General features: G+C 41.1%; 1 protein-coding gene across 2 annotated transcripts in view; it reads right to left on the bottom strand.

The window, feature by feature from the left end:
* The window catches only part of man1a2 (mannosidase, alpha, class 1A, member 2), a 133,533-nt gene that overhangs the window by 6,230 nt on the left and 102,252 nt on the right, over positions 1-25,051 (bottom strand). For both annotated transcript variants that reach the window (XM_037109377.1, XM_037109378.1), the window contains exons 8-13: positions 24,252-24,375; positions 23,723-23,816; positions 12,778-12,893; positions 10,499-10,718; positions 8,945-9,117; positions 1,890-2,005 (exon numbers count right to left, since the gene is read on the bottom strand). In XM_037109377.1, the coding sequence (XP_036965272.1) occupies positions 1,890-2,005; positions 8,945-9,117; positions 10,499-10,718; positions 12,778-12,893; positions 23,723-23,816; positions 24,252-24,375 (843 nt within the window). The remainder of the gene's footprint in view (positions 1-1,889; positions 2,006-8,944; positions 9,118-10,498; positions 10,719-12,777; positions 12,894-23,722; positions 23,817-24,251; positions 24,376-25,051) is intronic.

The raw sequence follows: 25,051 nt of genomic DNA, 5'->3' as shown, positions 1-25,051 counted from the left end.
GCTGCTACGTTCCTGTGTTGCCATAACAACCTAAACCATAATTGTTCATGCTCATTTCATTTTCTTTCATGTTTCTGAAAATGAGTTGCTTTTCACATCAGATATCAACAGAAATAGCTCACGTATCCACACACAAACTGTAAATATGGGATAAAGGTAATTCTAATTCACGTTACTAAACCTTTCATCTTTACTGGCTACAACTGCAGACAATCTGCCCGTGTGATGCATTTGTGTGTGCAGAGTGCAAAGAAAAGAAGGGTTGATTAAGAATTCAGAGCTGCCAGTAATTCCTCATACAATATCATTAACATTAAAATAAACAACCACATGGCTGTAATTAAATTTCACATTTTAACAATTATCATTAAATGATAAAGTTGAACAGCACATCAACAGGAGTTTGGACACCTTCATGCTGGTCAGTGTGACTGGCAGCCAATCAGCAGCCTGTTTTGCACAGAGTCGCTGCATTGCTTTGATGTGCCTGGCTGGCAGCCAGCAGGGATAAAGGCTGACAACAGATACACACCAAAGGCTGCATTACACTGAGGCTTTCAAATGTCATCGTCTAACAAAGTTAGCAGCCAGTGTGGCGGCTGACCTTTAACAACTTTTACAGCATAGACTCATTTTACTGCTGTTCGATGTTTTGTGAGTCTTAATTTGCAGCACGGTGAAGATAAAGATGGAGGCCTCCCACTCACACAGAGCAGCTAACAAAGCCCAGTTTTCTCTGGTTTATGGTCTCTATCATCCTCATCTCTCACACAGTATGACTGACAGTAACAGCTGTGCACACTGAATCATATCAGATCAGTTCACATGTGCAATGCTGCCAGGACGGGGTAACATGCACAGAGCTGCCAGCAGGGGGAATCAGAGAGCCACATTAGGCTTCATTTAGCCATCTGGGTCAAAGTGTGCATTCAGAGCCTCCCCTCTTCATCCATCAGTGATGATGATGATGACAGCAGAGCGGCCTTTTACATTATCTGCTTCTTAAATTCTCTGAGACAAGAAATAACATCAGATGTCAGCGTGTTTACTTTCATTATCATGCAAGTATGAGACGGTTGTTAACATGCAGCTCTTGTTCAAAAAGTAAGGTTCTGTGGTCATGTGACCGGCTCTATAACAACCACAAAATTAACAAAAGATGGAGATTAAGTTGCTAGTAATATGAATCATTAAGCTTCTTTTCAAAGGCCTTAAATCTTAGTAATTTAAGAAGTCGTCAGTCTGTGTTGGACCTTTTGTCCCAATACAAAGGCTCCATTATGTCACTAAGTAGTTCTGCTACAGTAAAATTAAAGGGAGTATGGAGGAGTCAGGAGCACACAGTGAGCGGTTCGATGAAGAGCTGCAGGTGACAGGCTGCTCAGCAACACAACCAGCTCCTCTCACCCCAGGCTGGGAAACTGAAAACACATCGCAGCTCATCATGTCATGATGGAAAAAGAAACACTATTGACTGACTTCTCTGTTTAAAAACACCACACACCGACTGTTTTTCTTCTCAAACAGCCTTTGGTTCGTATGAACCCGTCACAGTAATCAGAGTATTTCAATTCTAACTTCAATTTGACTTTTAGTTATTTGTTTAAATAAACTGAAAGAATCCCTGTTGAAGATCTCTGACTGACATAATTCTGCTTCTATGTCTGGAAAGATATCTTTTTCTTTTTTGCTCATTTATTCTAAAAGAAATTCTAACAACATATGAGCGAGTAATTGTTGCAATCACTTTTCACTGACAAGTCCTTCAATCAGCCACTCCCCCACCCACCCACCAAATCATTATAGTAATCACAAAAGCGATTAATTCATCAACAAAGGTACTGATGATTGATAAATCAAGGCAGCTGATTAAAGTATTAGCGACTTACTTGAGCGTCTCGGCCAGGAAGAAGCTCTGTTGCACGTCATCGTAGGTCGGGTTGGAGGAGTAGACGTCCTTCACCCCGGAGAAACCGCCGCTCACCCTGCAGTACTTATCAATGGCCTGGAGGAGAGGAGAGAGGGAAGGAAAGAACAGAGGAGGGAGTGGAATGAATAGGAGAGGACGAAAGGAAGGGGGAATAGAAGACATATTTAAGAAAATGGGAAAGGGTTGAAGGAAACGGAATGAGGAAGGAAGTTAAGGAGAAAAAAAGAATATAAAGAGGAAAAGTGAAAGGGGTGGGGTAGAAAGGGGCAGAAATGGAAAAGGAAGGGTGGTAAAAGCATGGTTGAAAAAAGGTAAAAGAAGAATGAAGTGATCACATGGAGAAAGACAACAAGGAGAAAGCCAAAGAAAAAGGGCAAAGAGAAAAAGGTGGGGGGATGGAGAGCACAATTTTAATAAGCTTTCAAAAGCATGCTCTAATTAATTTCTTTGCTCGTGACAGATTAGTGCGAGTCCTGGGGAGACACATAGAGGAAACAGCAGCTGTAGAGAATGGGGAGGAAAAGAAGATTACCACAAATGCCTCGCCCTGCCTCGCCTGCATTTACATTTTATTCTACAACATTTCCTCTTCGCCCCTCATCAACCAGAAGCAGCTTCATGATGCATGTGAGGGAGCTGCTGAGTAACGGTCAAGTTCAAGTTTTTATTTAAGCGAGGCAGAGTCTGTGGCGCTCTCTCAGGGGTCACTTTTACAATCTCATCAGGCTGCCTTTCAGCCTTCGTCTGCAGATTCACAATGACTGGCAAAATGACGGCTGATTGGAGATTTGTTAGATGTTTCTTTCTGAAAAAGCTATTTTATCCTCTGTGTTTAGGATGCTCTCACTCTTTTTTTACATTTCCAAACGGTTGTGTGATTTTGGTGGATATGGTTTTGGACAAACAAGTCACCTTGACGTATGGTCTTTTAAGCACAAGTTTAAGTAAATTTTGTAGGTGGTTCGTCATGTGATGTCTGGATTTCTGGGGTTTTATCTCCCATCCTCCAAACACAACAAATGTAATGTCAACTACAGCAAAAACAACAAAACAGACAGCCAGATAACAGCAGAGCCTTGACCACATATATGGCTGATGTCTGCAGTTTCTTCACTGTGACTCATAAAAACATCCAGAATAAACAACGCTAAGACAAACACAAATCAAGCAATAAACACTCACCTCTGTGTTACTATCCCAACAAATAATGTGGATAAAAATATATTTAACATATACAGTATGTGTATACACTCACCAGCCGAACATTAAAACCACTGACAGGTGAAGTGGATGATACTGATCACTTTGTTATAGTAAATTGATCTGGAGTGGAACATTTGGTTCTGAGCACCACCAACACAGTGAGTGTTGCTGGTGTACAAGTACGCCCCCTCATGGCAGCAGCGCTCTCTGACAGCAGTATGCACCCAGCAGGACAATGTGCCGCGCCACACCACAAAAACTGTTCAGAAGCGGCTCGAAAGAACGTGACAGAGAGCTTTTGCCATCAACCTGCCAGACATGTGCTGGGAAAAGTCTGCAGTTGAGTTTGGGTGGCTGCAGCGTGTTTAGCTGCAATTTACACTGACAAATCATAGAACTGGTGAGCTCACCTGCTGAGGATGTTTGAGGATTTGGCACTCAGCTTCACAGTGAACCACAGTGACGTTACAAGAGGGGAGACAAACTACTTAAGAGCTTTGGAACAGAACATTTAATGGAAGTATAACCTGTGGGGAAAAAAAGTTTTGAACCTTATTTTGGGGCAAAGTCACTAAACATTTAAGCAGTTTTATCAGATTCGACTGCTGATTCTACACATGTTTAAATCCCAGTGATCGCCGTTGGTGAAGTTGTGGTGATCTCTCTGCAATCATTTAAAGAGGATCTCATGATGTTAGCCTGAAATAACTGCCAAGGGGTGTTGCCAAGATTCTGGGTGGCAAAGCTTGCATAAAAGAAATCTGACTATAGTAATCATGCTCCCAGTTATTCCTGTCAGCCCAAATGAGAAATCAGTGAGCCAAAGAAAACTAGAAAAGGTCTTTAGATTTAGAGTTATGGCTATTCCCCCCCACAGAGCACATCCCAACGATGCCCTGCTGTAAATCTCAGGTGCAACAAATAAAACAAGTGCAATTTTTGAGCAGGTACTTTCCTTGTCCACACACGCACACACACAAGTAAGCAATGCCTCATCAAAAATGCTGCAAAGGTCCAGCTTCTGATACTGACAGTGTGCAATTACCTGTGTGCTCTATAGATTTACAATGAAGACTAGCCACAGTGAAATTGGTGGCTCCATAAAAATTCTGGCTGCATAACACTCCTGCTCATACCTTATCGGCTTTCACTATTAACGCATGTAATTGAAAGCATTATCTCTGTCCTTGTCTTTCAGTTTCTCATACACACACACATACATAAGCACACGCACACTTCCTCTCCCTCCATCCTGTCCTCGAGTGACCATTATGCTGTCAGCACATTTCAGTCTTGAAGAGTTGGGGCCGTAATTTCTGTTATTAATGGGCTGCTGCGCCCAACACGTGTTTGCCCTTCTGGATCGGCTCTGCAGTATCCCACAACAGCCTGTTCTACACACACACACGGACCTCACGCACGCTTACACACCAAAACCTAGCAGCATATTGGTAATTTTGTGTGGGTGCTTAAATGACATGAGTCTCTTCTCACTCAACCAAATGCTCAACAGTCGGGGATCTTCTTACTGGGTAACACAATAGCCAGTATATCTGTAACTCCCATAAATGCAGAGCTAACACACACACACATAAGACACACTCACACACTTGACGACCATCTGTGGTCTGATATAAAGTCTACCTGTAGGAGGAGGAGGAGGAGGAGCAGTGTGTCTGCAGCTACTAAGTGAGGACACATTTCACATTACAGGAGCTGGCTTCACCTTCACACACTCTGACACACGTGAGTAATTACGCATACACAAACAAAAACACACATGACAGGGGGATAATACAAAAACAATTTGATGGTCCATCTGTCATTGCTGTCTTCTGTAACTCCATGCTGCCGTGTAGAAGCACAGTGAACTTCAGACAAACTGGTTTGCAGCAGCACCTTTCAAAAGAAATCGTGGCTGAAACCAAATGCGAGTATGTGGCTGTGAGCACCACACCCCAAAGTTTCTGTACCTGGCCCCTGGGGTGGAAACACACCTATTTGAAAGGCTCCTACTCCTTAGGGAACGTTCCTGCTGTGGAAACACACGGATATACAGAGAAGATCACAGGTGTTTCTGAGTACTGTGTCTATGTGTATATGTGAGCCCAACAGAGGTGAGAGAAGGACGCTGAGCTTCATGTGAACATGGAGAGAGCCTCAGGTGGTGCATGAGAAAGTTACTGTTCATGTACTGTAACACAGATGACAGGAAATAAAATGGTACAGAATGGAAAAAGAAAAAGAACTAAAAGAGAGAAGAGAAAAGGCAGGAGGGTTAAAGTGAGTGGGGCATCCAAAATGGCCCCAAATCTAGAAAAAAGAAAAACTCTACACTTTTGTTTTATCTCCTACTTCTTTACAAGTTGTGGTTGAATATTTGAGACTTTTCGGATGATTCAGGGTTACAGCTTCCAGAATCTTTTGTTTTTTTCAAAAATGCATAATTAAAGCAAAGAATTTTACGCTAGGAAGGTGGTCAACATCAGAATCAGCTAATGCTAACACATCTACAGCATGTTCTGTACAAAAGAGTGTAAAAGCGGTCATTTTGAACTTGGACATACATGGCAAGGTGAAGTATTTATTTTCTGTTTGCCTTTTCACAAAAAAAGAAAAAACAATCTGCAGAAAGTGAAGGGAGTTTCACTGCCTGACAGTATTTTTTGTTTCTCTTACTAAAATAAAATAAAAAACAGCATTGAATAGCAACAATTCTCAGTCAGACAACTTTGACTTCATCTTTGTCTTCAATTCAAACTGACATTGTGAATTCTGAATATCCAGAAAATCCAGAAATCCAGAAATAAAACTAAGCAGCAAACCTAAATAAGATCAGTACATCATATACCAATCAGCTGCATTAGTATGTATGTATACTGCATATGCCGCACTGAATAATGCAAGAGAGGCAAAGATGAGCCCTTCAGCAACAGCTCTCTTTAGTGTCACTCAAACACGGTACAATCACACATGATAAACACACTTGCCAAGTGTTTGTTTGGCACATTAGCGGGTATGCACTTACTCCCACTCTGAAAAACAAAGGCGAGTAGTTTCACTGCTTAAAAATGGAGGAAAAAAAGGTGACAAGAAGATTGGCAGGAGAAAGGGAAAAAAAGTGTGAAGAGAGTCGAGGAGGGGAAAAAAAGGAAGAAAAAAAAAGAGGATGACGAGCGGGCCGGCTGAGATTTAGACAGAGAAAACACATCAGCGGCTGCATAGAAGACAAGCTCTTTAATCCTCTGTCAGAAGGAGTGGAGCAGGGGAGAGAGAGGGATAGAGAGGGCTTTCATTTCTGTTCTACTTTCATAAATCTTTTCATATCCAAACACAAAAGGAGGAATAAATAACTAATAACACCTGAGAGGTTCGCTGGAGTTCTCACATCCACCTACAGGCGCAGGGTTCTAACTCATGGAAACACGCAGAAACGTAGTCATTCTCCACATTAAGTGTGAGTATTATGAAAGAAATCCATATGTGCTGTATGTGCTCCAAGATGAAAACCTGAAGAAGGACCTGGGAGATACATACAGCACCACTTTGAGTCTGTTCATTCTGCAGTCTGCAGTCTGGAGCTGGAGGTTCTGCTCTCGTCTGCTCTGCTGGTTTCACAAACTCAAATGAAACTGTAAAACAACTCATCATGTCATAGGCTGTCACAGGCATAGGAGGAGTATCATGAAAACAGTTCTTCTCTTCTCCTTCACATACTTTCAGCAGAGAGACAAATGAAGACAACACTGCACAGTCTGACCTTCTCAATCTGAAAACTCTTCTAGAGACTCAAAAGTCAATAATAAATCAGTTTCACCAGCTCAGCTCACTGTTTAACTACTTTGGATCTGACAGGGAGTAGTGAATATAATATACAGCATATTGAGGATTTTTGACAGTTGCTGATCAGCACCCAAACCAAATAAAGGAGGGCATGTTTAATGTTTCAATCGTCATTAGTGCTAGGAGGAGCGTTTGCAGGAATACGAACCTGCTGTTCATCTCTGATCACGTGACTGTGCTTATAATGCATCAGGTCGTGCCACAAAGGAAGCTGAATGTTCTCATATATCTAAGTGCCTTCAAGCTCACTGCCAAATTCACCCATAGCTCTTTTTGGCTGCCTAGACTTTCCTTCCCTATTCATCAAGGTAATCAACCCTAATGTACGCTCTGCTGTGGACCTCCCAAAACTAGACCAAAACTGTATCTTCCCACTTGGGTATCTGTACTTTGGATAGGGATGCATCAATCCGACTTTTTCAGTCCCGATACAGTTTCCGATGCCTGAGCTTTGTCTATCTGTCAATACCCAATACCAATTCGATTCCACTGTTGTTAATAAACTGTATACCGGTATCGGAAAAATACTTGCATGATGGAACAGAGTACCTTGGCTCTAAGTATTCCAGTAAGCGACGGAAGCCCTCATCTTCAATAACTGACATTGGCTGAGCATCTAAAACAATGAATTCTGATTACTGCCAATACTTTCAAGCTTTCCGTTGGGAACTTTCTGCATTGTTTAAGTGCTTCTGCCAAAGTTAGTTGCTGGGCTGTACTGTCTCCTGCTCCTTTGGTTTTATTGAGCTGCAGGAATTTGGCATGCTCCTTAGCATGATGCTTTTGGATGTGCTTGATTAAATTGGTAACACTGTACTTTGCAGTACTACCACCACCTCTCGAAACATTTACTTTGCAGGAATTGCAAACAGCCGTCAACCTAGTTGGAGTGGCTAGTGTGAAATATCTCCATGTAGCTGAATCTTTGGCTCGCTCCATATTGCTTAACGGCTAACTCAACTCTTCCAGCATGCGACACACATGCTGCTGACGAATGACGTCGGTGCACCCCTAACTTAGATAGAGTGCATAGGTAGAATGGCTCTGAAGAAGTCTGGGCTTAGTTACTTTGACCAAATGTTTATAGATGCAGAAAAGACGTGCTTTTGAACTGCTCAGCATCTTACCTCCAGACTTTTATTCTTTCTTATAGTGGGACTCAGTAAAACCCCTGTTTACCTGAATAAGATTTCTAACTCAATATCAGGTTAATTTCCTGGTTTCATATGTTTAAGACTACACTTCCCATAAACCCCACTGAATTGAGCTATGTGTGACCCATGTCCTGACCTGTCTGCAACTTTTGTCAAGAGTCCATGATCCCTGCCTCATGACTGCCCTCCATGTAACAATGAATTCATTAACATGCACACTAACATTAATCTATTATTTCCAATTTGGTAACATTTTGGATGTTATATGGGTCATGCAAACAGCATTCAGCTTGGTTATTCTGAGAAAGGCCTTATTCTGAGTTAGGGTTAGAAAACGTAAAAATGAGAAAAAAAAAAATCTTACTTTGAAAAAATAAGAAACATGACACAAGAGGCTCCAGCCATTCCAATTATAGCCTTACCTGACTGACAACATGTTAATGCACATTAGTCGGAGCATGCATGGCTGAATGTTGACAGAAACTTTAGTGGACTATTCATTTCATTGGTTCAATTTGAACTGCTGAGTAGGAATACTTTTTTTCGGGACTAAAAGGCAGAAAACGAAATATTTTGTCCATGTAAACATGAAATGAGAGTTTGAGCTTCTTTTTGTTTGGGAGAACAGGCTCTCATACTGTACTTGCTCAGTGCTGCAACGCAAATCCAACAGATGTCTTATGACATCCTCCCTAGTGGTTCACAATATGCACAGAAATGCAGACGTCTGTACAAACTGCTCACAGTCATTCAAATCAAAACGAACATGGGACGTAAAAAAAACACAATGTATTCGTTTATGCATGTTATTTACCTGTGCTGCCTCCCAGCCCCACTGCCGATATTTGGGATCGTGGGTGAACCTCCACATGTACCAGTATGTCTCGATCACCTCAGGCCGCAGTATGTAGTACTTCTCATTCTGACGTACAGCAACTGCCTCCAGGCCGCTGTCGAACTTAAAGGCCTCCGGGCCGAGCTTCAACACTTGAGGGAGAAGAGAAAGGTGGAGGTGGAGAATAGTGGGGGAGGAAAGATTAAGACGGAGGGGAGAAGAGGCAACAAGAAAGACAAGAACAGAAAAAAATAAATGTGATTAGGAGAGATAAAGAGAGAAAGTATGGAAGGTAGAAAGGCAGAAAATGATTAAGAGAAGAAAACAGGAGAGGCAAGATAAACATTATCTTTTGTTCTTTGTTTGTCTTTCTGGTTCAGTTAATACTGATTACAGGTCAGAGCTGATAAGAATTAGTGCCTGTGTGTGTGTGTGTGTGTGTGTGTGTGTGTGTGTGTGTGCGTGCGTGCATGTGTGTGTGTGTGTGTGTGTGTGTGAGACAAAGCAACAGAAAGCCTCAGACAGCACTGAGTTTATTCAGTGCTCATATTCTTACAAAAACTGTTTTTTTGCCAATTAAATGTGATAAGCATTAAGAGTCTTACTGTCAGAGATTACTGAAAATCTGAAGAAGCACTAACGTGACTGTCTGAGGGATTTACACACACTCATACTCACACAAACACATGCACACACACTCAATGGTTGCTGTGAATGAGTGCTCATTAAGAACTAAGGGGCCAACTTCAGACAGTCTGACCGGTGCTATCAAACTCTCGGCCAACTAACCAGAAAATTCTCTCTCCCCTCTCTCTTTCTCCTGCCTCTCTATACCATCTCCATCTTCATTTGTTGCCACAGCAACATCTCATCTTTCTCAGAGCAACCTCACACAACCATGCACATGCAATCATAATGCAGGATCACACAATGCTGTTTCCTTGCTTCCAAATATCGATTCTCCCCTGAAAACATCCCAGGCAGGTATTTTGAAAGGTCTCCTTCGAATAGCAGAGATGCATTTAAGCTTCCAGCAACTGAAAGTGTAATACCTGCAAAGAAAATGTGACCAATCGATCCACCGGCCTCTAAAAAGTACCACCGCTCCCAAGTGAGATTCAGTGAATTTATTGTCCTTTAGGTTATTAACAGTGTTTTATAGCTTGTGATCCAACAAATCACTGTGCTGCTTCACAGATCGTGTTCAGGGTATAAAATATATCAAATTAAAATGAAAGTCTGGTTTGACATTGAAGCACTAGTTAATTTTGAGGTCAAAGGAGTGCAATTACTGAGCATGATAGCAATGTGTGGCTTTCATGGCTTAAACAAAAGAAACACTAGTGTAGTCAAATAACACTTAACAGTTATTTCAAACCTGATACTTCTGTACTCTGATATCATACCAGCTTTAATCACAATATAAATGTGTGTGTGTGTGTGTGTGTGTGTGTGTGTGTGTGTGTGTGTGTGTGTGTGTGTGTGTGTGTGTGTGTGTGTGCGCGTGTACACAGCCCCCCTCGCCTTCCTCACCCGTTCTGTCGTAGGACTCGTGGCAGGTGTGTGCGATCTCGGCTCCCAGCTGCAGGTAGTGTCCTGCCTTGTCGTCGGGCGAGCCGTCAGCACCCAACGCGAACATGCCGCCGGCGAAGCAGGCCAGGTGGCCCATCTTCCTCTCCAGGTGGCCATTCTTCCACTCACCAATGAATGTCAGACCGCCGTTGGATTTGCGTATCAGGTGGCGCTCAATGGCCTGGAGAAAGGGAGTGTGTGTGAGGAAGTGGAAAAAAGCAGTTTGTTTTAGGCGAGAATGTGTATTGAGGTTGCACATGGAATATAAAGTGCACAAATGAATGTGTGAGTGAATATGTATGCAGGTGGTGATTGAAACGGTATATGAGGATGTGTTAAATGGGTGCGTTGGGGTGAGAATGTGCCCATTTGAAGATACAGGGTCAGAAAAGGGTGACGGGCAGAATTTATTATAGCAGGAATGATGATGGAGGTTATGAATGCATTATTAAGTGTGTGTGTGTGTGTGTGTGTGTGTGTGTGTGTACAAATTAACATATCAACGGGGTTAAGTTGTGTGACATTGATTGCATGTGTATGAGGGTGGGCAGGGTCGAACAGAAGAAAACAGACTAAAGTGTTGAGAGCAGAATTTTAAATCCAGCCACATCCCTCAGCCTTCGCTCTGTAGGGGTGGGAATCGAGAACTGATTCCGACTCACAACCAGTTTCAACTGACCAATTCCATCGGAATTGTATGTCTCCAACTTTATTGATTCTTCTTAACAATTCTCTCATTTCCCTGCCTGCATGAGGTTTTCCGATTTTCCTGAAATTTTGCGTTGCAGTACATTTGCGTCACACTCTGTGAAAACTCAGACCTTCAACCACGAGGCAGCATCATGGAGAGGAGGAAGCGATCTAAAGCCTGGCTGCATCTCACCAAACAAGATGAGAAATCAGTGCAATGCTGTAATAACTTATAAGGGTGCAAATACCAGCAACATGCTAAAACATCTGTCTATCCATCATGGAATTAAGTACCAAGAATGTCATGGGTTCGACCACCCGCACTACACTATACCTTGTCAAGGTGTTCTTCAGTATGTTTGAGTTGAATATGTTCATGTTCACAGTCTTGTGCAGACATAATTTTGGAAAAAATAAAATTGCTTTTGGTGCAGAAGACTGTGCTGTCCTTTTTTGCCACTCAATTAACTACTCAGGAATCAATATGAGAATTGATAAGGAATTGGATTGATGGGCAGAATCAACAATGGCACTGATAATAATAAAAACTTATCAATTCCCACCCCTGCTCTGTGGCATCTGTTCTGCTCTCTCTCTGACACTTTAATGACATCTCCATCAGCTGTGCACCACTGACATCTGCTTCCTACTAAATCCAACTTGAAGAAACTAAACGAAAAAAAACAAATCTGTCTTTTACAAAGCTGGGTGTTGAAAACTGGATGTGGTTAGTATTGGTATGTGGGACCTAGAGAAGGATAACTGGTAACAATTACAGTGGGAGCTGTTACTCTTATTGTGGATAAGTGGTGCATGTTGGACTGGGACTACAGATGTGTGGCTATGCAGTTCAAAGATAGTATCAGGGCCTGGTAATGTGTATTTATCTAATGTGATTTTAAAATACATGCGCAAAAAACACACATAAAACTAACTGAATGTTTGAAAGGAGATTCAACCTTCACCAACCTGAGTAAAAAGCTGTTAATAAAAAGGCCGGTGATAGTTTATTTCTCTCTGCAGCAGTCTTTTGATTCAGTGCAAGAATTAGTGATGCATGATAAATATCGGCCTGATACGTTTATTCAATATTTATCTGATAAGGGAACCTAATATGAAGCCAAACTGCTTTCACTGAAAAAAAACATTAAGTATTAAGCCTTTGAGGCTCCAGTGATGTCACTGAGTGGCTATGCTGCATCGCGGGTAATGTCGGCACCAGGCATTGAAAAGCACTGGTCTGTCATTGCAATATTTATTGGTTGTCTTATCGTATCGGTCATGAGAAGCTGGTTACTATTGGTTATTGGGAAGGCTGTAAAGAATGTATATCTTGACAAAGTGGTCACCTGTTACCAATGAACCTGTTTACCTGCGGAACATTCCAAACAGGCGTTTTGGAGCATCATAAAATTTACTCAGTTTTGTTGCTGCCATCAAATTCACAAAAAGCAAATACTTACAAAAACGAATGAAGTTGATGAGGTAAAACATACATTTTTGGGGAACTGGTGTTGTATCTACAACATAAACTAATGATGTCAGCATACCTCGATGGCGTCATCATAGGTCTTGCGGGCTTCTGTATCCGTCTTGTCTGACATGAGCCACGCCTTCAGCAGGTACTCGTAAAAACTGTCCCCGAGTCCACCAACTGAGGTGTGATCTGGAGACAGAGAAAAGAAGAGTTCAAAAGAGAGGAGTGGAGGAACCAAGACCAAGATAAAGAGGAAAAACAGTGAGACGCACACAAATGAGGAAGTCAAAAGGAATTTTCAATTTTTTGACTTGCCACTGACTTCAAAGGTACCTATCGATGCTCTCGGTGGTTTTACTTCTCTTCCCCCACAATATACTGGCATATCCTCTCATTTCCCGTTATGTTTACCCATTCCCTGATGTGCTCACATTTCAGTGTCCCAAGTTGCCCTCATGAGAGTTTACACAGCTTTCATCCTGTCCTAATTTGTAGGACACCACAGAGAGAGGATGGGACGGAGCCAGAACACATTCTGATCAGACTAAGAAAATAACTTATTTTCTCCAGAGGACGCTTCGAGCCCACTCAATCTTATTTTTAATGGCACTTTGGTGTATTTCAGGGGCAGTTCACTGACCTCTAAAATATGATTTACAATGTTGGCAAAAAAAACAAAAAAAAAACAAAAAACAGTTGTGCATCCAAGATCTGCCAATATGACAGTACAAATTCAAGTCCCTACTGTCAGTTCTGACCTTTTCTGAAAATGATTGAAATAACAGGTTTACTTTATAATTCTGCAGATAAATTCCACACAAGAGGATTTCCTGGAGACTTGAATGGAGGGTGGGTTTTTGACATAGAATAGAGTCGGTACTGGATAGTTAATAGGGTCTATTCAATAGACCCTATTAACTATCCAGAACCTATTCTTACTTAAAATGCAATTTGGGTCGTTTTTAAACATTTTTGTTGATGTCTCTGGTAATAATGCCGGTATACTGAAGAAAACAATCGGGCATATTTAGGCGTCTGGTATCTGTGTGCAACAGTTTGTTGGTTTTGCAGGGATATAGGTTACTATGGACTGAATAAATTAAACGGATTGGTGGTAAAATTCACCAATATCAGGAAGGACATTTTGAGTCTTTCCTTTTCCTCTAGCACATTATGATCTCAAAAGTCCAGTATGGGAAGCAATTTCAGGTGAGAATGGGTACATTCAGCTCTGAATTCACCAGGTGGAACTGAAATATTCCTCATCCTCGCCGTATAACTATCACTTCGGCTCTGTGTAATCATATGGGATATCTGAGCAGACTGCTTTGTGTCTCATCTAAAGAGATTCTTTTCTGTACGTGATTAACATGCCCGAAGGTAAATGAAGAGATACGCAAAGACGGGGAACGAGAAAGATGAAGAAGCAATGAGAGCAATGAATTATTCATTTTTTGTTACAGAGACAGGGAAACCTCACAAACAGGAGCCATGTGGGCAGAGTGTGCTGGGGTGTGTGTTCATGTCTGTGAATATACATAGGAGTGGCTGAGATTGTATGACTAATGACTGAGCACTAGTATGGAGGAAACATAATTAGAGATAGTCTGTCACTCATTGGTTCAGCTTTTCTCACATTTGGGAATAAAATGAATTAATAAACGACTGGAAATCCACTTAAAGTTATGTAAATGATTCCATTTGGTGGAATAAAACACTTGCTTTTGTGAGCCAACCATAGACACCCTTGCATAATTATGAAGGTAATAACAAGTCTGTGTGTGCTGGCATTTTGCTGCAATAACGCTGTACTTTCCACATGTTTTATGATATCCATAACAACATTAGCAGGTGCTCCTGCAGCATCAGCAGCACTAAAGCACTTCCAATGACACAGACTTTCTCTGGGGTGTTATGGCTTTTATTTGGCAGTTAATGGCGCGTGTGTTCAAAATGAATGTTATTTCAATAATTCCCCTGTTCCAAATACCACATTCACACTGTTCTATCCTGGGTGGAAAAAACCACCAGACATAGATGAATACTGTTATGTTTTGTATTCATCTTGAGTATTTCTGCTCTGCCAGCCTCTGGCAGGTCACCAGCACTCTTCTGGAGGCTCTGTTCCATGTCAAATTATCATACTTGGCTGGAGAGGTACTGAAAATGGCATGTGGGTATTTCTGAATCAGGTAGCTGAAAGAAAACTACTTTCAAACCCAGCAGTGCACCTTGGTCACCTTAGCTGACAAAAGACGTGTTTGTAGATGTCCTATCGTGTCTAATCAACTTCTAAAATTAGTCTGTTCACATTACAGAGATATTCATGGTCAAGTACACAATTTATTTGTCTACCTTAAGTTTCTGTTAGGGTTAACACACAGAAGGGAAATTGTCTGGTGAACAAGAGATTCTGAGCCTCACATTCAGGATGAGCATTATGATTCAGTCCTGGTAGCCAAACAGTGGACCAACTCTTTAATCTTATAAGCTGAGGCAAGTGGCTGGAATGATTTTACCTCACAGTGTGTCTATGGTTAACAGTGACGAGTTCAGAAAGCCCAAAGACATCACCGTAGAGCCACTGCTACTTTGCTTAGAAATCAGCCATTTGAGGTGGTTTGGATGTCTGAACATGCTGCCTCTCTGACCCGTCCATGTGGAGGTTTTCTGAGCATGTCCAACTAGGAAGACATCCAAGGGATAAGTCACAAAACACTGGACTGTTTTCATATTCCATTCTAACATGTGAATCCAGGGTAAAGCTAGAGTATGTGGCCGGGGAAAAAATACACATAATCTACCTTATCGAGCCTGCGGCCATTGTGTACATGTGCTGGTAAACAGAAGGATGAACAGAAATAGATGGATGGAGCCATGTGTAGTATAGGTGATAGACTTACAAAAGTTTGAAAAGTTTACTTATTTTGCAGTAATTAAGCTCTTGTACTCGACGAAAGTGTTGGAGAGGACAGAGGTCCTCTCTCTTTGGATTTAAATTGGAAGTCAATAGCCTTGTGTTCATGCACAGAATAATTCATTAGTAGTAGATCGACTGTAAATCTCCTATATTACAGCAGGAATTATTTCACCATCATACAGCACAATTTGACCGATTTTTCATCGTAAGGACCTTGAAAAGGGGGATTAAGTACAGCCTGATTATTGGATTAGAGCACACATTTCGTAAATAAATAAAAAAGGTCAGATCAAGTTAAATTCATCACCAGCTGCTTTCACTCTTTTACCACACAGTGAGATACGACTCTTTTCCGAGGCACATCTTGAACGTTTAATTCGTCCTCCTTTCCTCGGTTTTGGATTTCCTTCTTTTTTGTTTTGGGAATATTTGAACTAGTGTGATAAAATGTCAGTGGTTGACTTTGTTTAAATAATTATATTGTTATTACTATGATAATATCATCTTGACAAATACTCATTGTTTTTGTCAGAATAAGCACCGTGTGTGCACACAATATACACTTTCCTCCACTCACTGTCTCATTGCCCACAATGGGACAGGGTAATTTTATATCTAAGCCTCTAAAAAACTTTCATCTGGTTTAGAAGCTCTGAATAATCTCATGCTGTGCTCACAGGCCATTGTCTCACTATCTCCGTTTGTCAGTCCCCTGAATGACTGAGCCATTGTTTGATTTTTACAATAAATATGTGAAAACACATCTGAAGCAATGGCACATGAAAGGAAAAAACACTTGTTCCAAACATGGACCCTGATGTATCACACGGAGCAAAGCACAAATAACAAGTAGAGTGAAATCACAGAAATTGTAAAACAGCATCAGACCAGGATAAAGATAATACACCACCCACAGCACCAACTGCCCTTTTATAAAAGACAGTTGTTGAATGTAAAGAGGAAAATAACAAGGCAACACAGATTTAAATACAAGCTGGAACAGGAAGTGCTTGTTCATGTTCTGTTTGATCTTTTTTTGTATTTTTCCCTCAACCTTTCCCGGTCTCACAATCACTTCCATACTCTTTCAACTTAGCACCCACCCCCACACACACACACACACACTCCCCTCAGCTCCTCTCCTCTCCATTATTTTTCTGCCAATCAAAGGATCAGGGTCATGCAGGGAGCACCTGTCAATCAAAGGCAAGGTCTGCTGAAGAGGCTTCAAACGTACAGACAGAGAGATACATGTACACAGGGAGACGTCTTCACAAAGCTTCAAACACACTCTGATTCAAAACACAGGTCACAGGCACAAGCTGCTGAGCTAATACTAATAGCTACTGTCTATGTTATCAAGTGCAGCAGTACAGTTTGTTTCTATGCATTAATCATCCCAATGAGGAGCACAACTGCAAAGGTCAGCTAAGTTTTAGTTTCAACTTTCTAGATCAAGTTGTTCACCACACTAGTCATTCTGACTGACAAAGTCAGTATTTACAAATCCTGCACAGCTTTCAATTCTACTGAAGCAGATATTTCTGAAGAAAGTTGATTGCTGAGCCCCAGGATGTCAAATGCCAACAATGTGGGTTGGCCACCAGCTCCATGGCTAGGCTTGAATACCAACCCAAAGCATTGGTACTACACGCCCTAGGCATGAGACCTCATACTGCACATCTCTGCACATCTCTATGTTCAATTTTCTTTTTGTCTCATTATGATGCTAGACTTCAGCACAGCTTGGATAGAGTTAGGAAAAAAAGCATGGCTTGGCTTAAAAATCCTCTTTTGGGTTGAGTTGGAGCTTGAACTGCAGTCCCCCATTTGGCAGCCTTGTGTGTGTAACTTCACCAACATCTCCTTCACCTCCTGAAGTAAAAGTAATTCATACACAAACTGTGACTGTGATATTGCACCTATTCTTTTACAAATTTCAGTATAAACTGTAGCCTATGCCACGTCAAACTTGAAAGTTCTGTTTCTTGAATAAAACTCAATTGCTAACATTTCATCCTGGCAACCAGACTGAGACTTAGCAATCACCTATATTTGTCCAGAATTGTTTAATTCAAACTAAAATTAACAGCCAATATGGCAAGAAATTAGAAACTTATTCCCCTCTTCAATCCACGATTGATTCAAACTTGTTGAAGAGCACAGAAAAAGGTTTAAACCAAGTGGAAAAGCCATCAACAGGAAAAAAAAGTGACTGTTTAGATATCTAGTGTTGTTTGCACTGACAACGGTATTTTCATTTGGAAACAACAGGGATTTAAAATTGTCCCTTGTGAACAGGAGTTTATGTTAGTCAAGTAGACATGTTAGTCAAATAGACATCATCTCAGTTTGACAGAGACAGAAACTGGCAGCAGAGAAGTTCCCAGAAAGACGGCGACAAGTGTGGTTGAGTTTAACACTACTACTGTTTCATGCACAAGTTGTATCAATGCCGGATTTGTCAGAAAAGATAAACAAAACTCATCACCTGAGAAGCCCTGCGAGTCGATTACCGAGTGCAGTAGAGTCCTGCAGTAATGATCATCATTGAGCTGTGGAATTCTACTGTACTCGGTAATCGACTCACAGGGCTTCCCCAAAACAAGCCTGCAGCTGGAGAGGTGAGTTTTGTTCATCTTTTACGACAAATCCAGCATATCTGATATATCCGATATCAAATGTTTGACGCCTCGAAATATGTGCTGGGACCCTGTTTCTAATGTTGCTGAAGTTTGGTGCTGTTCTGAGCGTTATCCGTGGCTTTTTGATGGCAGTTTATACTTGGACCCATTTACTGCAGTGTATTGCTGTCATGCGGTCGTTTCTGAGGATGCTGAAACTATGTAAGATAGCTGCCTGCAAACTTTATCTCTCGGGGGTGGGTGTTACTTGGTGTCACGGTGTTAGACTATGCATTAAACTTACACCGGAATATCCCTTTAACTGACAAAACCAAGTACTCTTGAAACTTGGCTAATAACCCCTCCCATTTTCTCTCATTTCTGTTGATTAGTCCGACACAGTATCGGACTAATCGAGAGAAACCAAACAGAGATTCTGATCATCAGGTTACAAAAAGCAGTTTCTATTGTATTGTGTGTTCCTACAGTTGCCCGCTGCTGCATGCGAGAAAGAAGGAATTAAACCACCAATTTTAACTTTATCAAGCTGAACCTCTGTAGAACGTTACAATTAAGATTGAATCCTGTTTCAATACTAATTAATTTTACTACATAATGACCCAGTAATGAAGAAAGGAGCGCTTGACAGACTGTTGTGTGTGTTTGACAGAGAGCAAAGAAGAGTGTCGGTGAGTAGGTTAAAAAGAGGGAGTGGGTGGTGTGTGTGTGTGTGTGTGTGTAGGCAGCGTGGTGATAGAGTAAGACAGAGGAGTGTGTGGTAATAAGGCTGTCACTCACAGCAGGATCTCATTAAGACAGGAGCTCAGCCTCATTCTCATTAGTCTGGCTTAACTACTGTCTACACACCTACACTCCACAATAGAAAACCCAGATACACACACAACTTTATAGACAGTGGTAACATTTGCACACACTCCCGAGACATGCTTCCACCCTTCAAACACTTCACACGTCGTCTCAAACACAGGCACACGTTCACATTTATTTACCCAAATATTCAAAATTCACATACACACAAAAACATGCACACACACGCACACATATACACACACACACACACACACACACACACACACACACACACACACACACACACACACACACACACACACACACACACACACACACACACACACACCATAGCCAATGTGACCGACAATGTGACAGGCAGGGTGGAAAAATGCAGTCTCAATTTTAAAAAGCAATTAGTCTGTGTAAGAACATAACAAAAGCTCCAACTGGTGGTTGTTTACTTGCCACAGCAGCTGAGACACAAAAAAACGTTCCAGTCGTAGGCAGATTGCGGCTCGTGGTTTGTGTTCATTTAGCTCTTAATATCAGCGCACATAAATCTTTGTAGCTGTGCCGCCTCTGTTCAGTCCTGACAACTCAGGCTAAATGCTCCAGTAATTAATTTAAATGAAGTGTTGTCCCTGTGTGACTGAGCAGTAGTTACAGGTGTACAAAAATATGTAAATAACAATCATGGTTAGAAAACAACATGTTTCACACGCTGTGTGTCTGTCTGAAGAGAGACTTTTAATGTTCTTCCATGTTATGACTTCCTTGACTGTGAGCGATAATCGTGGTATTGTGACATCACTGTGAGCAGTGGGCGCAGAGGATCTTTGCTGTAGGTATACTGATGTGTGCACTGTTGATTAAAAACATGTTTAATAAGACAAATGGTACAGTGATGTTTGTCTTTATATGTTGGAAACCACTCTTCTTATTTATAATTCTAACACTGAATATGTAAGCTGATTCAACTGTAACACTTTTAAAGTCAATCTCAAATCTTTCCACAAGGTATCAACACATATATCCTTGGTGTTGGATTCAGCTTGAATTCTTAAAGGTTAGTTATGACCAAAAAGATGACATTTATATTTGATTTACTTTTCTGCCATGATACCATCCCCTATTTTAGTACTGACCAGGGGGATTTTCAACTTTTTCTCAGTACAACAAACTTAACAGAGGCAGATGTCTTAAATCCCTGTCTGGTACTTAACCAGCACAATGCGGGTTTAAATAGTTGTGTCTTGTCAGTGTTGTGTAAGCTATACAGGGCTATGGCTTGCTCCAGTCAGAAGCACATCACAAAAGTTGACAGCGTGTCCCGCAGGAGCACCAGCTATCAGATGCTAGCCAGCTCCTGCCATGGGAAATGCCCACCCAGTGGCTTGAAAGCATTCAGCATCTGCACAAATATGTCCAAACATGTTTTCTCCTCTTTTGGAAAACAGAAACATGTTGACAGTAACTGTAGTATCATTATATTTAGCCACAGTCCATACACCAAAAAAAGTTTCCCTCTTTATTCAGTGACTATTTGAATGAGATACAAAGAGAACAAAAGAGGAAAAAAAATGCTCCTGACTGTTGAAAAATTTGAATCTAAATACCACGGTAATGCCTGAAAACAAACAAACGAAAACAGGCCGATCTCTGGCTGTTAGTTTCATTTTCAACATGTCAACAAGACAAGATTAGATTAAATGTTTGGATGCTGCTCAGCCTGTGTGAACACAATGTGACGTCCAGTAATGTTTTCGGTCTGAACAAACCCTTGAAGGCACTGGCAGGCACATTAAATCCCATTTCATTCTTTTTTACAGTCTATTTTTTGGCTGATGCAGCAGTTTGTAAAGAGTCTATATTTTCTGCTTCGTGTAGTGTGGTGCTAACATTATCTCCGCTTCATTTCTGGCGATGGGGGTTCCTCAATCCAATCAAAACAAAAGACATATGTGGTGTTGGATTGTGGGAGTTGAAGTCTTTATTGCTAAGCAACCACCATTGCTAAGAGAAATCTTTCTGAGTCAAATAGAAATGTTGCTATATTCTTTTTCTTTCTTTATTGTTTTATTCTATTCAGTTAATGTTAAGTCCCATTCCTGACTTTCTTCCTCACTCTTGAACATGTCATCGGATGTCTCCCCTAAATGTTGGTGACATGCGACTAACTAAAGTCCATCATTGGCTTGACTAAACCTTTGATTTTCTCTGGCTTTGAACACTGTTGGAGTGATTTAGGATGATGTAAGTACACGACTCAACAAACTAGTCTTACATTTTTAAAGCTTATCATCTTACCCAGGATGTGATGCAAAGAGTCAACCAGCTACAGACAAATATTCTGCAGTTGTTGTATGACTGTTGGGACACTACAGTAGTTCAGATTGGTTTTGGGGCAGCAATGGACAGAAATGGCAGCTAATAAACGGTCCAGGTTTAAGACCAGATGCACACAGCAACATGCATTAGATCAATAAACGTGTCAGGTGGTCTGGTTTGTGTGCTCATGAAGACACACGCAGGTACACTCACACTCAAAACTATATTTTATCACTCAAACACAAAAACAAAAGGCTCACTCCCCAACTCACACACATGAAGAGAAACAAACAGAAAACATCCTTCATCACCTGCCCAGTCAAGCAGCTCGCCAGCTAACCATTCATCTATTAATGTACTTATCCATCCATCAATCAATCCGCCCTCCCTCCATCTTCCATCCATTTATTATGCCGTGCTTTTGGCCCAAAGTCTGCGCACTTACAAGTACATCAGTCTGACTGCCAAGCCACATATCCATCCATTAATGAGCCCCACCATTTATCCAACCATCCATGAGTGCTCACCATTTGTTTTGTCGACAAGTAAAACAAATAAAACAGAGATTTCATCTTGCCAGATCACCGCAGTTGCTGAAGTCAGTATTTTGCTTTAAGTGTGGCACCATCTCCTGTTTTGTTTTCTCATCTGAGTGAAGTCTACTGCCTGTTTCCCATTAACTTGGCAGTGTTGTGAGATTGAACAGACTTAATATGGCACTCTCTTCGGCAGCAACTCATTCCCCTGGACAAATAAAAACAACACTATATATGCAATTGTAAACAGATTTCATCTTTTCATTTCCTTTCACCAAACTTATGAATAAACCTAAGCAGATAGTAATTTCCGATCGATGGGGAAAAAAAATTCTGCGCTTGGTTTGAAAAATACTTCTAAGGCAAGTGTACCGACAAAAAGGAATGTTTTTATATCCACAGTATTTTAATATTCCGTTGGAATGTTGTGATAACGAACTGCAGTCCTCTCCATATCTGTCACCCAGCATCTGAGTCTCTGTTAAACGTTTCTCAGGTTCAAAACTCTCCCTCCTGAAATGCTGAAAAATAAATAAAAAGGAATATCTAATATTCCCCTGTGAGCACTAGGATTTTAACTTGAGATATCCTGAGTAATATTAAGAGAAGTACACACATCCAGACTGCATGTACGAAAGAAAATGTTGATTATTCTGATGCATTATTTGATTGATGACTCAAAGGACAGATATGAAGCTGTAGGTGAGGCCAAACTCAGCAAAATCTGTGACATCAGTTTAGCAATTAACATGTCAGGAGGCCTATACCTGATCCCAAAAGATCTGTGTGCACTCAGAATCTGCATTTTACCTCTCCACTATACTTTTAACTGCTCCTCTTGTCATCACTAACCATCAAGAAATTCCTGGGGTGACAAGCAGCAAAGGACCACTCTGGGTTCACCCTGAGCTGCTGCAGCAATGATACAACATACTGAGCTACTGGGGAACTTTTGCAGAGAACCAGAGCTGCTAATTTTGTCCTCTATCACAAAGAAAGGAATCCTTTACCAGCTACCAAATACTCTTCATATGTACATACACATCCTTTGGGCAGAAGGGGAACTATGAACCTTCAACAAAAGTTTAACTGGGTTTTACATGCTTGCTTCGGCAAGCTGAGAGAAATACTAAATGAATGTAAGAGTAGCCAAATGACACATGCGGTGTCTCACCTACTTTAAATAATAATTTGGTCAAGATGACTTTAAGTGGGAGAGGCACGTTTCAGAGCAAGAATAGTGTGCCACCTCACATCTAATTCCACTCAGTGAGCTGTTAATTTCCCCGGGCACACTGCCGAAATGTAATCAATATAACCGGGAATACTGTGTTACCCCTCTTCTATCTTCCTCTACTCGTTTCAATTTGTTCTCATTAAAGAAGATCCATTCTACTCCTTTCTCCTTCACTTAGTGCTGATTCCTCCTGTTTCTCTTCATAGCACTTAGATTACATGATCTTCTGAAGCCCACAAGAATATTCGGACACTTCTCTAAAGTGGCTGCTTGCAGAGCAGTGATCCAGGTGTGTTCTTTAAATGAAATCTAGAAACCAAAAATGCATTTAAAAGAACTTAACTGTTTTCTTTTTTTCTGTTAAATGTTTGAAAAGGTCTTTAAAACTGTAAAAGGACTTAAAAGTGCTGACTCTTATTTATTAACCACTTCTATGTACTTGTGTCAGCACTTTAATATGAGGTAAAGACTGAATGCCAGAGTGACTTCTGAATAAAACACTCTGATGTAAACCCTGCTGTTTGCTGCTCTTGGCCATATAAACCAAACTGTGTACTTACGTTGACCCCAGCGGCCGGTGCGGGGATTCAGGTAGTTTGGGTAGAGCCCGTTGGGTCTGTCCATTTTGGCTAGCAGCTTCCGGATGTGCATCACCTGGGACCACCAAAAGAAAAAAAATATTTACCTCTTCAGCAAAGGACTTATATTTGGTATCACATAGCAAAGAAACCACGAGGATTAGTGTTTTCAAAAGTATCCAAATATCGAATAAATATAGTTACTGAACCCTAACTAGTACCCACACTCCAGTACTAGCATTTTTTTGCCTTCCTCTCTGACAGTGAAGTTGACACATGTACCAGCTTGGTGCCTACACAGTCCAACCTCCTGCAGAAGCAAATTAACAAAGATGTTGCTCTACCTCACTCTCTTTTAATAAACATCAGACATTTTGTGCCTGTGACGGTGGGTCAGATTTTCCCTTGGTCTTGAATATAGTACCGAGAACTGCTAGTTTTCAAGGTATTTTACAGAAGTTAGAAATTCTAATATTGTGACATTAACTAACACACACACAGACAATAATACCTTCTGGTAGTAGGCAGGGTTCCCCGTCAGATAGGTGAGGTGAACAAACTCCATGTGGAGAGTCCCAAACTCAGCCAGGATGCTGCTGCCAGCTGACGCCCAGCCCCAGTTACGCCCAACACCGCTGGAGGAGGGGTGAGGAGAGGTGGAGAGATGGAGAGGACACAGAGAGCAGACAAGAGGAAAGAGAACAAAGTTGATCATGGAGGGTAAAGGATTGATGTGATGGACAGAGATAGATGAGAGGGAGCGAGCAAGTTGGACAAAAAAAAGCAAAGATTATAATTGTGTTCAGCTAATGTGAAAGAATACTCGTCATCCATGGGGCAAAATGACCATGGACAGCCAGGGTTTTCAATACTGACGATGAAGCAACATTTTGATTATAAAATGAGTGCCTGTTAACACCCTATCACTTGTTTTGGCCATATGTGAGCAGACTGTAACAGGACATTTACGTTTTATTAACAAATAGTTTGTTGTTTGTTTGTTGTTAAAGAAAAAATAAAATGTCTTAATCATGGTGATTACAACTAAAAGTCATCTTTGGTGTGACTTTCTGGACATGATGAAAAGATAGTTAAATCTCTGTAAGAAACAGCCTAGATATGCCCTGGAATGCAAAAGGAACTCTCTTCATATGTGCAACATTTTCAAGTAAGATACTGGTGCTCCTAACAACAACAACAACACATAAATAGAAGATATATTTTCTATCTTGCAACACACAGCAGAGTCGGAGTTGGATTGATTGCATCCAGTGCAACAGGTTCACTACGTCCACTCACAGCAGGTAAAAT

Source organism: Acanthopagrus latus, chromosome 9, assembly GCF_904848185.1.
Source record: "Acanthopagrus latus isolate v.2019 chromosome 9, fAcaLat1.1, whole genome shotgun sequence".
In the NCBI taxonomy this organism is placed as follows: Eukaryota; Metazoa; Chordata; class Actinopteri; order Spariformes; family Sparidae; genus Acanthopagrus; species Acanthopagrus latus.
The sequence above is the reverse complement of the archived record's forward strand: the minus strand, read 5'-3'. Positions and strand labels throughout refer to the sequence as shown.